We start from the raw sequence: 16,567 nt of genomic DNA, 5'->3' as shown, positions 1-16,567 counted from the left end.
CCGAAGGATATCACGGGATATCTCAGCTCCCACCCCAAGGTGAGCAGCTGCAGCCGCACCTGATTATTGCTGCTGTTGCTGTTGGTGGTTCTTCGCTGTCACCCGCCCTCCTTACGACCAGTTTTGCGTTTTCTCGCCTGACTGAACCTTTTCTTACGTGTGTAGACTTCGTTCACAATTAAGTAAGCCCCTTGATACGTTGCCACAACAGAACTCTTTAGCAAATTCTTCGAGAAGTTGGTGTCATGTATCTCCCTGTTTAGCCAAGGTCATTAAGGGGAATTCAATCGAATGCAGTTTTTGTATGCATTTTTTCTTACTTAAGACGACTTCTTTCACGATTAAGTAAGATTAAGTAAGCCCCTTAATGCTTTGGCATAAAGGCCCCCATACACTGAACGATTGTCTGACAATTGTCGTTATCGACCCACACACATACTATTCGTACAGTATGAACGACCTCCGCACCGAGTTCAGTCTGAACAAAGATTTTGTCTCGAGAAGACATGGCATCATCTCTTGAAGAGACGCGCGCGACAGCGTTATATCGGCAGACAAACCCGTACATTGAACGATCTGTGTATGACAGACTTAAGTCGCAAGCCAGCAACCTGGTCGTGACAGATTCCCGCTGAGATCGTTCAGACACGAAGCTCCGCCCACTTTTGCATTCAGACAAGCCCATACACAGTATTTTGCGAACGATACAGACAGTCGTTCAGACAATCGTTCAGTGTATGGAGGCCTTAAGAGTACTCTTTATCAAGTTCTTCAGGAAGGTGTCACTAAGCTTGCTTAACCAAGTTCATTAGGGCTGTGTCACACGGCCTTCTTTCGCAAGTCTGTTAAGCCCATGTTTCAATTCGTTCACGATTATGTAAGTCCTTCAACTTAAGCAAATTCTTCTCAAAGAGGCGTCACTAAACGTGTTTGACACAAGTTCATTAAGGTTGTGTCACACGGATTCCAGCCTAACTGAATCTTTCATTACGCGAGACGATTCGTTCACGATTAAGTAGAATAAGTCAACCCCTTAATGCGTAGGCACAAAGGTACTCTCTAGCAAATTCTTGTTTGACCGAAGCTCATTAAGGCTGTGTCACACGGCCTTCTCTCACAAATCCCTTAGGCATAGTCAAACTTGCAGGTTTGGTAATTTTTTTATATTTAAGAAAAATAAATAAATTAAAAAAATATGTGATTTATTTGATTTTTTATTTACTTTTTTTTCTACTTATTTGGGTTTTTTGATTTGTTAGATGTTTTTTCGATCCTTTTTTTTCCTCAAAATGTATTGTATGACAGAATTATTATTGATTTATCTTTTAGGTTTCCAGTTTTAGCCTAAAGTATGTACTTGCAATATTTTTCTATATCAAAATAGATGCTTAAGTTTTTATCAACCTCCAACCCATATTATTGAATTTGTTTGCTTTCAAATGAAAAAAATAAAAAAATAAGAAACACTTGATTAAATCAATTTGATGAAATCATTGCCAACCGTGCAAACATGCCATGCTTTGGTCAGCTTCGTCAAGGTGATGTCACCAAAACTCCTTGTAATCAAGTGCATGGGTATGTTTATGTTGTATCTCAGTAGTTATTCAGTTGTTGTATGTTTTTTATTTTTTATTTGTTGGCGTTACTTGTTTTTTATATTTACAACGCGCGCGCACATACATAAAAATATACTCATATCTACTTATATATACACACACATATTTATGTATGTATGTATGTATTTATTTAGGACAGTATAGAATATACATACAGATTTTTTTTCTGAGATATGAAATAAAAAATCGTCAATTATCCTGGTATTTTACAATCAATGTGTCAGTTAATCAGTCACAAACAGCCTCAACGAAGTTCAGTCGGGACATGTCGCAAGATTTCCTTTTCTGTCCTCTTTTTAATCTTTGTTCAAAGACGAGAAAAGTGAATCATTATTAACCAAGAATTCAAGACATCGTTTTCTGCCATTTCGCATGCTGCAGTCGAACGCGCACATGAGTGATTTGAATTTCTCCAGTTTTGCTCCTTGTGGTTATTATTATTTATTATTATTATTATTATTATTATTATTCAGAAGATGAAACGTATTCCTATGGAACAAGCACAAGGTGGCCCATTGACTTGGAATTCAAGCTTCCAACGAATATGGTGTTCATTAGGAAGAAGTAGAAGGAAGTAAAGGGAAATACAGAAAGAAGCGATTATAAACGACGTTAGAGGCATAACCGTTTCTTCGAGCTTTCTTAATTAGTCCTCTGGACGTCCTTGCAAGAATTATACTCTCGTTAATGGCTGAAGTGCGAAATATTTGTGCCATGCTTCTTTTTTTCAGTAGCTGAGCTACTTCTTACGTTAGTCATTAAAAGGAAACTTCTTTGAAAAAAGAAATCCTTTTTTTTGGTTTTGTTTTATATATATATATATATATATATATATATATATTACCATATATATATTATATATATATTGTATATATTATATGTATATATATAAATATACATATATAGTATATATTTAGGTGTGTGTTCAAGAATTGCAAAACTTTCAAATATGTTTTGGTATAAAGAGGAGAAAATGAAAACATAATCCTAAGTGATTTCGTGTAGTTGTTTTAATTTTCTAAGGAATGGTGTTACCTTGAAAATGTGTAACAATCACAGGTGTGGCGAACCTGTAATGGTACACACATACATACACACACACACACACACACATATATATATTATATATACTGTGTATATATAATATATACATACGTATATATCTGTATATATATATAAGTTCTATAAACTTGGAATTTATTTAAGGATGTGGGGGCTGCAACGCGGAAGCATTTTTCTGTTAGGGTGCTCACAAAATTGCACTGTAAATAAATTTGAATTTATTTGACTATTGACAGTTTGACTACTTTGACTGATAAACTTAATTGTTCCATGTGAAATCTATTGGTGTTAAGTTGTTTGTCATTTAGTATTATGTTCACTTATTTAAAGAACATTTTCATTATTCAATTCTCTATATATGTATGTATTGTAACATAATGCATTGTTGACTTTTATATATATTTTTTAAATACTGCCTTTTTCGTCCTGACGTTATAAATTCATGCTCGGTTCTGTAAAGTAAAACATCTGCATCTTAAGTTATATCGCCCAACAATCCTCCAGCACTATAGCAAGCAACATTTTCTCCGCCACCAGAGCCAGTCCTAGCGAGGCTGCGGCTTGAAGTAGCCAGAGCGATGTGACCCCATAAAAATCATCTGACTCGGGACCTTAGAGACTTTTAAAGACGTCCGCCCGCCCCGGTGTGGTTCGGCGACCGAAAAAGGACCCCATTTGACTGAGGGGTAATTCACCGCCAAGAGCCGAATCTTCACGTCACTCTCGCTCCTACGAGCTGGCAGTCAAGATGAGCAGGAGCTGGGTTCTCCTCGCCTTTGTGTGGATGTCTGTGGTAAGTGTTTCTTTCGTTTACGTTTTTAAGCATGTCTGGTTTTTTGGGGGGTTGTCTGTATCTTCATGAACATACCTATACTCTGTTTTTTTTCATTTGTCCATCCGCCTGTGGTGTTTGCGCATGGTAACACTGCGTCCCGGGCTTTGAATAATATCCTATTTCGAATACTAACGGTGTAATTCGCATACAGTAAATTATTAAAACACTTTTCAGTTGCAAATGTACACCCGGATATCCTTTTCTTTACCTAAAACTTACACAAAGCGTAACTATTTAAAGCCCGGGACGAAGTGTTACCATGCGAAAACACCACAGGCGGATGGACAGATGGAAAAAAACAGAGTATACGTTGAGAGTTAACGCTAAAACGGACCTTGGGAAGAGAATTCGGATATTGCTGCGATGTTTGTAAATCTGGCAGTTAATCTCGCCCTATCTTGCCCAGGCTCGATGAAACCAAGATATTAAGAGGAGTATTAAACAAGATGAGTTTGACATCAGATTATCCGATACTCTTTCCGTAGAGTGAATTTTGCAAGTTTTTAGCTTTCATGAAATTCTACCGTTTGGAATATTTCTCTTTGAAAGAAATATTGTTGCAGGTAAAGAAAATAAGCCTTTTCATAAAGATGCCTGATGGTTGAGAACATGATAAGGACCATAAATGTTCTCAATCATCAGACAACTTTATGGAACAAGTTTTATTTTCTTGCAACAATATTTCTTTTAAGGAGAAATAATCTGAATGGGCGTATTCCATGAAAGCTAAAAACATATATTATATATATAGATATATATATATATATATATAATATATTATATATATATATATACTATATAGGATATATATATATATATGTATATATATGCCTTATGATGCATTATTTATAAGTCTTCTGTCACACCTTGTATTACCAGTTACTAAATCTGACGGCGTAAGACGGCAGCAAAAACTGGGCCTAAAATTGCCTAGAGCCTTTTTTGTAGCTAGTCTGTAACACTTACAAGAGAGAGAGAGAGAAGAGAGAGAGAGAGAGAGAGAGAGAGAGAGAGGTAAAATAAAGATGCTTCACAATATCTCTCATTGAAGTATCATGACTTCTGATCAGTTAATGTTGATTTTATAACACATATCGAGGTAATATGATATGTATGATTTGCCAAGCTTGGCTATCATGTTGACGATTGATTCATTCCCACTCCAAGTACAGAACTTGAATGAGACCGGAATATGCATCACAGAGCCGAAATCAGTTCTTATCTGTTTTGATGGCTGAATAGATCTTGCCAGCGTTACCATGTATCAACCCATAAAGGCATAATGGTTGCATTAATATATAATGCCGGTTTAGTGTAAGTTCATACTAAAGTAAAGTGGATTCGATATGAATGGTGTTATTTATGGCTCAGTATATAATTATGGAGAATTTATTTGTTAATGCATGCACACACACACTCACTCCCACACACACACACATACACACATCTATATATGTATAAATGAATCACGAAAGTTTGGATCTTGATAAATGCATAAATAAAAGTATAAGCCACGAAGGAAAATGAAACACTTTAGTAGCTGCAAGATCTTTCGACTCAACTTCCTTTACTTAGCAGAGTAAAGGACGTTGAGTCGAAAGATCTTGCAGCTACTCGTGTTTCACTTTCCTTCGTGACTTATATAATTATAATTAGTATTATTATATTATATATATAATATATATATATATATAGATTATATATAATTAAATATTATATAATATAAGATATAATGTGTGCGCACCTTTGCAATTTTTGGTACACATAATACTGTCAAGCCTGACTTTCATATCAATACTGTTTATACATATACATTTGTTGATACATGTTTACTTTCCTTTTAGCTATTTTTCTACCTCTCCACCATCATTTCACACCATAGAAAAACTGTGATGGTGCACTTTTCATTAATGAACAGGCAGGGCTCCTTGGGGATATATTACCCCCTGTATTAGTTGAATCGTTGTCAAATAGAGTTGTTGAGTTGATGAGGATGATCTCGGTTCTTTCCGTTCTGGGTGATTTAGTGAATTCACACAAGATTTGTCGTAGATACTCTGCAGAATATCATTAAATTAGTTACATTCATATTGTACCCTTTTCGTGGTTAGTGCCGCCAGTACACCTGACGCGGTGCATTGTGGGCATTACATAAGGTTCTTTGCAGCGTTCCTTCGACCCCTAGCTGCAGCCCCTTTCATTCCTTTCGTTTTCTCTTTCTTCCACCTTACTTTCCACCCTCTCCTAATAATTGTTTCAATCTTAGTTTTGACATCGAATAACCTTATGAGTCCCAGCGCTTGGCCTTTGGCCTAAATTTTATATTCCAGTTCCATTGAATGTAAATTCTGGATGCTTGTATGGTAGCAGTAATTTTGCTTAAACTGTCTTGAATCCTGTGGATGTATTTATATAGGTCTTGATAAATCCCCCAGATGTACCTACTCTTTATAGCCTTTTACTGTATTGCCTTTCGAGATTCCAACTTTTCTGTCTATTACTTCGTATTGCAACTATGGTGTTTTCTCCTAATTCTACCTTTACATCCTTGTATCGCATCCCATTTATTTTGTGGATCTCTTTATCATATTGTCTAACCACTCCAACTCACTCTAACTGTCTTAAGAGCTGAATGGCCGAAATAGCCGCAGTGCTGTGTAGCTTGACAGCCCGAACTTCATAAAATCAAAATAGACCTTTTAAAGTATCCGCATACACACGGTATACACGGATAAGGGATTTCTATCCCCGCAGGGCGGTAGTGCCGTCAGTGCACCTCACATGGTGCTCTTTAGGTATTACTTAAGGTTCTTTGTAGCGTCCCTTCGGTCCCTACCTGCGGCCTCTTTCATCCCTTTTGCTGTCTCTCCGTTTCTCTTTCTTCCATCTGACTTTCCACCCTCTCCCAACAATTGTTTCCTAGTGCAACTGGGAGGTTTTCCTCTTGTTACACTTTGCAAATATACTTACTGTTAGTTTCCCTTTCAGCACCGAATAAGTTCTAGCGCCTGGTCTTTGGCCTAATTTTTTAATATACTCTTTACAGTCCACGGAATTCTGTAAGATTTCATAAGCACTGGTTGTAATTGGGTCTTGGTTTCATGCGCACATTTCACTCTCTTGTAGGCGTCTTTCATTAGCAGCATCGAGCGCCCTCTGACGTTCTCCTGAAAGAGGAAGGAACAAAGAAATGAGAGGCAAAATCTCTCCTTCAAGTATTGTTACATAATGGCTCTGTGACGGACCCAACAACGTACCCAGGGGAATTCCTTTTAATAACCCTGTGGCGTATGGCTGAGGATACCAATCACGTCTGTACCTTGTTGTTTGTTTTCGCAGAGAACGGACATAAATTTTTTTCAGGAAAAACGCGCTTTTGATAAAGTGCAATGGCGTGACAAAACCTCCTCAAGTTGCCGAGATAAATAAAAAAAAGAGAAATAGGTCAGCCTTCAAGAAAGTTAGATGCATAAAGGAGTAAAGATAATATGTTGGGGGTTTTGTAGTTCTTGTCCGTTATAGTTGAGGAAAGCATGTATATCGTATTAGTCAAAGTAAAACGTATCTTTCTCACACAATCTCGCGTCTCGTAACCTAAAATTGTGTCATCGTATTGAGTTACATGTTTGGGTTCAAACCAAAACATTTTACAACAGGCATTGGAGGAAATAAATGCCAGCATGTACAGTAATGCATAAAAGCTTCTCTCTCGGTTTCGCTTACGTCATAAAATACAGTGCGAAGAGAAGTAAAGTAATAAATCAAAGGAAGGTGGTGGGAGGAGCCAGCAGGTATCGCAAATCACGTCAAAAAAGGACCTTTGCGATTACTCCCGCTTATGGGGTTTGTGCTTTGGGGGATCGATCTCTGCTGCTAAGAAGCGAGATCAATTAACGCCACGCCTTATATGAAGTTAGGGACCAGTGCTATGTAATATCAGATAATCTAATCTCATCGCCATTTAAGGGGAGGATTCGTCGTTACGGTATTGTGTTATTTTCTTAATTTGGGGGGTGGGGTGGGTTCAAATACTTTATCGCGGCAAGTCTTGATTTCCGAAATGGGGATCGGAAGTGGCCTTCTTCAGTGGTTGCTAACCCGAAGGCAACTGTAAAATTGCGTTAGCGAAACCGATATGTCGTTCTTACCTTTTAACCAAAATCCTTCTATATGTTTTTTTTCGTCAGCGATGCCTTTCCTTTTTCAGGAAGACATGGCTTCCGTGCTACACAAAAAAAAAAAAAAAAAAAAAAAAAACTAAGCACTAAATATCGGAGACATATTTATAGTCATATCCATATCAGGTATACTAAACGTCTAAATCTTTCTATATTTATTGTTTCAACAACTCCTTTTTCAGAAAGAGAAATGGCTTCCTTCCTAGAAAAAAAAAACTGAGTACGACGTATCTGAGACATATTTATAGTCATATCTATGTTAAGGCACAGAAAACACTGCTTTTGGAGAAGATAAGATGATATCCCACATTCATAGCATTTATTTATCTTCTAATCTCTTGAGGAATGATCTTATCCGTGCCGTCTCTAATGCTAACAAGGACATCTTAGTCATGTGCATGAGTTAGATGTTGGTTATTGCCTAAGATTGTCCAGTGTACGATGTAGTTAACGTGTTGCAGCAATGAGATACAGAAGTTGTCTCAAGCGTTTGCCTGTTGCAATTGTTTGTATCTTCTGATCTCCAAATATTTAAGTGAGGGACATATTCTATCCTTCTCTCTGTCGACGTCTGCTGAATTTTCAGGGGTATCGTTTTTATCTTCTATTCCCTCATACATATGTATTTATCACCTTTTCCTCTCTCTCTCTCTCTCTCTCTCTCTCTCTCTCTCTCTCTCTCTCTCTCTCTTGGGTGTATAGTCTGTTGACTCTACAGACCATAAGGGTTTCCAGCTGAAGATTCATAGAAAGAAGAAGTAAAGAGAGATTTCTCTTTTTTTCTGTTATTTAATGAAAATAAAAATGCAGTTTAAGGAAAGTTGGTAAAGTAGGATGTCGTAGGCAATACAAGGAGATAGTTTGGGGGGTGGGGGGGAGCCAGTTCAATTAGCGTAATATGAAAAACACACACAGAAAATTATTCAACTTAACGAATGCATCATGGTAAAGGGAAGAAGGTTACGAAAAAAAACAGAAGTGGTGAGGTACTTCACAACAACAACAACAACAACAATAACACACTCACACACAGATGAGTGATGACATCACTTGACCACTTTTTGTTCATTTCCTTTGGTCATGAAATCCATGCATTGTGCAATCACCGGTGCCCTTTTTGATCGTGGCAAGAAAAAGGTACGGGAATAAAAAAGAAGGAAAAGGAACGTGAAGAAAAAGGAGGGGCTTGGCACTGCACGGCATGACCTCCCCCGCAGGTGCCGAATCTCCCCAAATTGCCGGGTAATTATCCCTAAAAGGCAAAGCTGTTGATGGAAAGGTAGGGAGTTTATTGGGCAAGAGTCTCTGGTTGCATTTGGTGGTCTGAGGACTTAGATGGGCATATTCCCTGCGATGAAAGGGGCCGTCTTTCAAAGGCCGTCATATCCTGAGACTACTCTTGGCGCTCTCAACGAGCACTTTGCTTTACGAAAGAATTCAGTCCCCTGTGATTATCGACCATCTTTTTGGGTTAACGTTATCTCTTGTCTCTTTTTTTTCTCTCTCTTATTCTTCTCTCTCAATACTCCTCATTATCCTTTGAGTATCTGCAACTCGAGATGGCTTGCTTCGGCAGTTCTTCGTTTCATATTGCTGGATTTCATCAGCTTGCCTTTGTGGATTTTTATTTGTTCCTTTTGTGTACGCGTTTAATCTTCGTTTTACTGACGCTGAACGATGATAGGGCTTTGAAGTACATTTTAAGAAAAATTTTGAGTATATTTGAATTATTATTTTGCCTTAATACTGCCTGGGAAACGCATTGCATGCATAAATTACAAGAACTACTGAAAAGTTCTGCCATTAAAACGTATGCATTTTGTATGTAAGGGTTGAATGGTGCAGTCTGAATACTAGACAGTATTCACTTTCCTCTTCTAGAAACTTAATTAACCACTCTAATTTACAGCACAACTCTCATCAATTTCACTCACTTCAGTTTCTAGTTTCATTCATTTTCAAACCCACCCAGAGATTTCAGTCACCACTCTTACCTTATTCCTCTTTTACAATTTCATTTTGCTGCAAACGTTGCAGACACTACTTTTTTTTTTACCTCTTCAGATTAATTTATTAATGTTTCTCTGCATAGAAAACACGATACATTACTCGTCAAGTGATTATTTCCTTCCATCTTTTGAGAAATGTTTTCCTTGAAAATAATTAGTCGTGGAAATAACCTGTTATTATTATTATTATTATTATTATTATTATTATTATTATTATATTATTATTATTATTATTGGTGTTGTTGTGTAATAGAAATCTACAATTTGATAATAAACTATATTACTGTTATGTATAACAAACAAAGGCTTTCGAACACCTGAACGGTGTTCCTCAACAGTATTAACGTTAACACTGATTTGGGTGTTCGAAAGTCTTTGTATTTTAGTAATATAGTTTTACTATATAAATGTTTTTCACGAGATTATTATTATTATTATTATTATTATTATTTTATTATTATTATTATTATTATTATTATTATTATTAATTTTAAAAAATGGCAGCATCTGTGGAATTGATTTTATTCAAGCTTTTTAGTTTTTCATTATTTTTTATTCTCGTTTTTTAAGGCTGATTATTGGTAATAAAATCCAGTTCCAAAGATGCTGCATTCTTACAGAACATATTATTATTATTATTATTATTATTATTATTATTATTATTATTATTATTATTATTATTATTATTATTATTATTTTATTATTATTTCAATGTCCGAATTTTACGAGGTCAATTTTTTCAGGCAAAGTCCTTTCTTTGGTTCTCGTAAATGAGATCAAGTTAACTTCTTCCTCTAATCTGACTCATAACCTGGTGTGTAAGATGTCTGAGGATAAACTAGGATCATTCCTGCCGTCTTCCCTTAGATTCAAATTTTATTAAATTTCTCGCGTATGATATATTCTCTATGCGGGCTTTTCATCCATACTTCCCCATTTTGGGTGTGATCGTTCCGGTGAACATTCTTTTACCATTGATTTCTCATAGCGAAGCCCGTATCGCATTTATTGGGTCTCACAGGAACAGGCAGATTGGAGAAGTATCGCCTCTGTAGATCAAGGCATCTGCTGTCATTAAGTTTTGGTTCCAGGCAATTGGTTCCGGTCTGACTGAACCCGTGTCGGAATTCGTGATAAACGAGATGGTAATCTTTTGGCTTATTTCCTGAAATCACGATTCTGACCTCTTTTTTTTCTTTTTTTAGTGGCACTCGAATCTTGAAGGTAATTTTTTTTTCTTATTTTATATATCTGTGATGTTCTGGCTTCTCTAAACTTGATTTATAGTATCTCCTCAGTAGTGATGTTAACATTTCATCATTGCTGAGTTAACAGTATAATTACATGATGCCAGAATATGCCTCCTTTCGTTTCGTTGCAACTCCTTGTAAACATTGGTAGACCGTGTTCCATTCAGGATCAAAATATTTCTCTATACCGGACGCAGGATAATACGAAAAGTAAAGTACTCACCTTTGCAGAATTCATTTTTCTAAACAATTTTTCCATGTGAAATTGGATTTGATGTAACCTTCGCCATTTCACAAAAACCTGCACCTTTTCTTCTCAAACCTGTAATTGTGCTGGGTGGAAAATGTACAGTAAGAGCTGTTTTGAAGCAAAAATCGAACGAAATCCTCTATACGCGATTTTTGCTTTTTCTTTTGATAACCTCAATAAACCTGGAGTTCAGTCGTTTTTCAGGTTCATGTAGTATTTTATCCCCGCAATTTATTATACAATATGTTAACCAAATTATTGTACTACGTTTAACCTCGTGTGGATGGTCCTGGATGGCACCGGTGCAAACCAGTTTGTTGAAAATGATTTTAAAAACAGTTCTCTCTCTCTCTCTCTCTCTCTCTCTCTCTCTCTCTCTCTCTCTCTCTGCAGCGTTAGTGTAATAATATATGAGTCCCTGACTGTATTAGTCAGTAGAATCTCTTTATTTATTTGCTTGTTTATTGTCTGTATATTCAGGTTTTTGTGTGATGCAGATTCAAGTATTTGGGAACTAGTTTTCTGCCTTGGTGTCATAATTAGCTGCAGACTAATGAATGCTAATTGTGTTTAGACGTGTTTAGTCTGAAGTGGTGGCCTTAACGTCAAACGGATATCATATCCATGAAAACTCATTTGGACGTAATCCAGGCAAGGAGATGCTTCGAGAAGCCAAATGATTATTCCTCCCTCCCCAGTCATTTTCTTCGTTGTGTATCCCTCCCGTTGCTTCACGAAGCAAGCAAACGCGATCGCGTTTTTAGGAGACGTAAGACTACAAAATAATCGCGCCATTCGATCCCACCAAGGAGGAGAAAATGATTGATGACCACATGCAGAAATAACTCTCTCGCTAGCATCTCCCCTTGCATGGAACTCTTACGTCATCCGTGGCATTAGCAGAGCATTTGTCGATGCTGCATGCAATTTTTTTTTTTTTTTTTGTTTTTTTTTTTTTGTGCGTGCAAACTCTTGTGTAATGGGAGATGGGTGCTATCACCATCTCTCTCTCTCTCTCAATCTCCTTCTGCATCATTTTGTTCGTGTGGTGTTTATGATGGTGTTGCACCTCTCTCTCTCTCTCTCTCTCTCTCTCTCTCTCTCTCTCTCTCTCTCTCTCTCTCCTGCAATATTTTGCACTTGTGATGTGTATGATAATGCACCACCTCTCTCATTATTTTATTTTGTGGTTGTGATGTTTATAATAATGTACCACCTCTCTCTCTCTCTCTCCTCTCTCTCTCTCTCTCTCTTCTCTCTCCTGCATTATTTTGTGTTCGTGATGTTTATGATAATGACCACTCTCTCTCTCTCTCTCTCTCTCTCTCTCTCTCTCTCTCTCCTGCGTTATTTTGTTTTAGTGATGTTTATGATTATGATGCACCCCTGTCAGGAAAAGGGAAAAAAGAAGTACGGGGGGAATTCCAGAGTTTCCATTCAGTGGGGAAGAAGTCTCTGTAGGCATACCAGCCGTGATGTTTATGGTGTGCTTTTGTTGTTCATAAACTCCGTTAAAGCCCAGTTGAATTGTTAGCTGTCTTCTGCATGCCAGGAAGATATTCAGTTACTTGGTGGACTGAAGCATGAGTAACTCATGCTTCTCTTGAAAATCTTACTAAGTATATAAATCAGACAAAAACTTCTAAGTATGCCCTACGTCAGAGATACCGCAGCGGTATAGTGCCGTCAGTGCACCTCACGGTTTGCTCTGTAGGCATTACTTAAGGGTCTTTGCAGCATCTCTTCGACCCCTAGCTGAAACCTCTTACATTCATTTTACCGTATCCCCTTTCATATTCTCTTCCACCTAACTTTCCGCAACAGTGAGGTGTACCTCCTGTTACACCTTACAGACCTTCCTACTGTCAATTTAGGTCAGCGTTGCATGACCTCATAGGTCCCAGCGCTTGGCCATGGGCATAAATTCTATATTCTGTTCTATTCTTATGTCAGGGAGAAACATTCATGCACATTCCAGTGCGCAAACACAGCCCCAGATGTACCACACAAAAAACAAACAAATTGTCCGAGATAGAAGGTCGCGCAAAGAGAGCATCTGTTGGAGAGTGTTGACGATGATGGGTGTTGGTAGTTAGGAAGGAGAGACACAAGAGAAAGAGATAAGGAGATGGCGAAAATGCTTGTGCAGTAGCGGCGATGACATAATGAGGAGATGCCAAGAAGCGACCCGCCCGAGAGGGCTAGAGGCACAAGTCCCCTGCGGTGTAACATCTTTCAAGATACCCTTTACTCTGTCAGTGTCCTCTGCAGAACAGCACCTGGTATCGTGGAGTGCTCGTCTGAGGAACGCGTGAGTGACGCTTGTTATCACAACAACGTCTTTGTGGTCCGGATTAGGAGGCTGGGTTGGTGCCCTTTGCATAGAAGCCGATGGAGAGGAGAATCTGTATGGCCATCTTGAAAGGATGCAGGCGGATCTTACCTTCTTCAGGACTGTGATGATCAAAGCGTGATGTTCTATATTGCTATGCAGACTTGAATCACGGCGTGGCAGTGAAACTATAAAAGGTTTATCAATTTGAGGACAAAGCTTTAAGAAGGCCGTTAGGAGTCAGATGTCGAGGTAATGAGAAATGATCCCATAGCAGAAATGACAGATGTTTCATAATAGTTTTTAACTAAGGTAATGATGAAAGGGAGATGGAGATGTCTTGGACATGTCCTTCCCCTGGGAGAAGAGTACTGAGAGGATCAATTGGGCTACTGTGGGCACCAGAAGAGTTGGAAGGCCCAGACGTACTTTGATGAGAACTTAAGAGAATGGGAGCTGGAGAGGAGTGGAGATTTGTGAAAGACAAAGCACAGGAAAGAGATGAGTGGCGGAATATCGCAGAGTACCTTTTCGTCTCACTGCTCTGAAGACGATGATAGTGATGGCATTTAGAGACGCGATGTTTCATGGACTTGGTATCATTTTTCTCATTGATTATAAAACAAAGATATCGGGTATCTCTGATTTGCTTTCAAATTAATTTAACATCGAGAAACTTATTTATGAGCAAGAGGTTGTCACTTGGTGGATGTTGTAATTATTAGTTAGTTAGAACTAATTTCCCATGTTTTATGAGCATCAACTGCAAAGCTTGTGTCAGATGTATGCATGTGTGCATGACTGTTTTATTTGGTCGCCAAAGTTCTTTCCCCAAAGATATTTGATTTTTTTTATAATTCTTATTTTTCTGTTAAACTTCTCATTTCATATCTTGAACAAACTATGTCTGTCGTATCAGCGAGTAAAACTATTATTACCTGTACCCAATGACCCCAAATAGTCCCATTACTCTTATTTTGTAAGTTGGTCAATATCATCTCTTCATTTAAAAAATTTTTAGTGTTCTTTCAGCTTTGTCTTTCATGGAGCCTTTTTACTACTCCCTAGGTAACGCCAGATAACCTTCACGATGATAAGTTGAAGTAAACTCGATGGGAAATCTTTCTAATGGAATCCACTTCCTCGCTTTCAAGTTTTTGCATAATTGTTGCTAAGTCTTGAAAATGTTTCAGAGGAAATTTGTACTGTTTTCTTTTAAAAAGGAAATATTGATCTTTCATAGTCAAAACTGTAGTGTAAAAATATCAGCAAAACTGTTTTTGATGTTATGAGAAATAGTATGTTTCCTGTTAAAAGTAGACTTTTTGTGTCACATTCAAAACTCCAGAGTAGAAACATGAGCATCAACTGTTTTTGATAATGTGAGATATACTATCTTCCCTGTTAAAAGTAAACTTTTCATCACAGTCAAAACTACTACATAGCAAAAACTGTTTTTGATATTTTAGAAAATATTTTTTCATATTAAAAGTAAATTATTTTTTATCCCATAGTCAAAACTGCTAAGTAATACTGTTTCCTGTTAAAAGTCAGCTATTTATCTTAGTCAAAATTGCAGAACAGGAACACGAGTAATAGCTGTTCTTGATATTGTGAGTCGTGTTAAAAGAAAACTATTGATTTCATTCAAAACTGGAAGACAAAATATGAGCAAAAACTTTTTCTCCTCGTGTTGCCACCGAGTACCGAAACTCAAACATTTGCGCTCTGTGCTCTGTGCAACCACGCTCCCTCAAAAACCTCATCACCCAATTGTCGGTACTCTTGTTCAGGTCTCGCCCACCTCCTTTCTTTATCTTTTGTGATCTGGTGACCTACCCTCTTTTGGCCGTTTCTGTGGCACATGCCCAGCCATTGTGTGCTTATGACAGTCATTATGTGGCTTATGACGGCCATTATGTGGCTCATAGAGGAGCTTATTGGAGGATGAAGACGTGGCTACCCAAGATTGTCGTAGAACCAAAGTGTTGAACTTGTAAGCGTTAGGCTGATAATAGCTTATGTCAAATTGCTCTCCGTTTCCTGGGTACCAGGAGATGAAGGCGCCCATCTGTGCTTCGTGCTTTGAGTGTTCTTTTCGTGGCTTTTAACGGTTCATGCCTTCTAATTTAAGAAAAGGAACTTTTGAGGTTTTATTACTCAGTTCTTATTATCAACCAAAGACTTTCCAGACCCAGTGTTGTTTAGAAATAAATATAGACGAAAATAAGTAATAAACTATAGACGATATAAGTATAGATGACAGGAAGTATAGACCACATAAATATAGACGACTTAAGTATAGAAGACACTAAGTGTAGACGACACAATTATATATGACAAAAAGTATAGACGACATAAATATAGACACCAAAAGTATAGGCGACACAAGTATAGACGAAAAGCAGTATAGACGACACAAGTATAGGCGAAAATAAGTATAGACGACACAATTTAAGTGCGAAAAAAATCAACAAACTGAGCGGAGAGAGTTGAACCCGAAGTTAACCACTCACGTGTTTATTCAGGATGACATTTCTGAGAGTCCTAAATGGGAGATATTTTTAGGACCATCGCAGTAAACCATCTTGATGTCGAGAAAGTGTCGCAGAGATGCTAAAATGTGTAAATTACCTCGACTTTACTAGATTTTATTGTTTTCTTTTCCCTCTGTTTGTTATCTAGGCAAACAGGAGAGTCACCTGTTTGGGGATGTTATTATTATTATTATTGTTATTATTATTATTATTATTATCATTATTATTATTATTATTATATTGGTCAGAAAATTCAGATTTTTTACCAATATCAACTATGAGGAGAAAACATGATTAATATTAATATTATTATTATATTATTGACCAACAATTTTAATTATATATTGTTGACCTATATACTTACTGTCATCTATATTTATGTCATCTATACTTATTTTCGTCTATACTAAACAACACTGGAAAGTCGAGAGTATTTATGTCCTCTTCGTATTCTTATTATTAATTATTGTTATTAAGTCTGTAAGGAATAATTAATTG

At 37.2% G+C, this 16,567-nt stretch overlaps 2 protein-coding genes across 5 annotated transcripts in view; both read left to right on the top strand.

Annotated features, from left to right (window-relative positions):
* The window catches only part of LOC135197966 (soluble guanylate cyclase 89Da-like), a 277,263-nt gene that overhangs the window by 16,208 nt on the left and 244,488 nt on the right, over positions 1–16,567 (top strand). The window lies entirely within an intron of this gene.
* Positions 1–16,567, top strand: part of LOC135197964 (uncharacterized) — a 144,927-nt gene that overhangs the window by 55,059 nt on the left and 73,301 nt on the right. For all 3 annotated transcript variants that reach the window (XM_064225264.1, XM_064225265.1, XM_064225263.1), the window contains exon 2: positions 3,216–3,471. In XM_064225264.1, the coding sequence (XP_064081334.1) occupies positions 3,427–3,471 (45 nt within the window). In that variant the 5' untranslated portion in view covers positions 3,216–3,426. The remainder of the gene's footprint in view (positions 1–3,215; positions 3,472–16,567) is intronic.

Source organism: Macrobrachium nipponense, chromosome 21, assembly GCF_015104395.2.
Source record: "Macrobrachium nipponense isolate FS-2020 chromosome 21, ASM1510439v2, whole genome shotgun sequence".
Taxonomy (NCBI): Eukaryota; Metazoa; Arthropoda; class Malacostraca; order Decapoda; family Palaemonidae; genus Macrobrachium; species Macrobrachium nipponense.
Note: the sequence above shows the minus strand (reverse complement) of the source record. Positions and strands in the feature narration are given on the sequence as shown.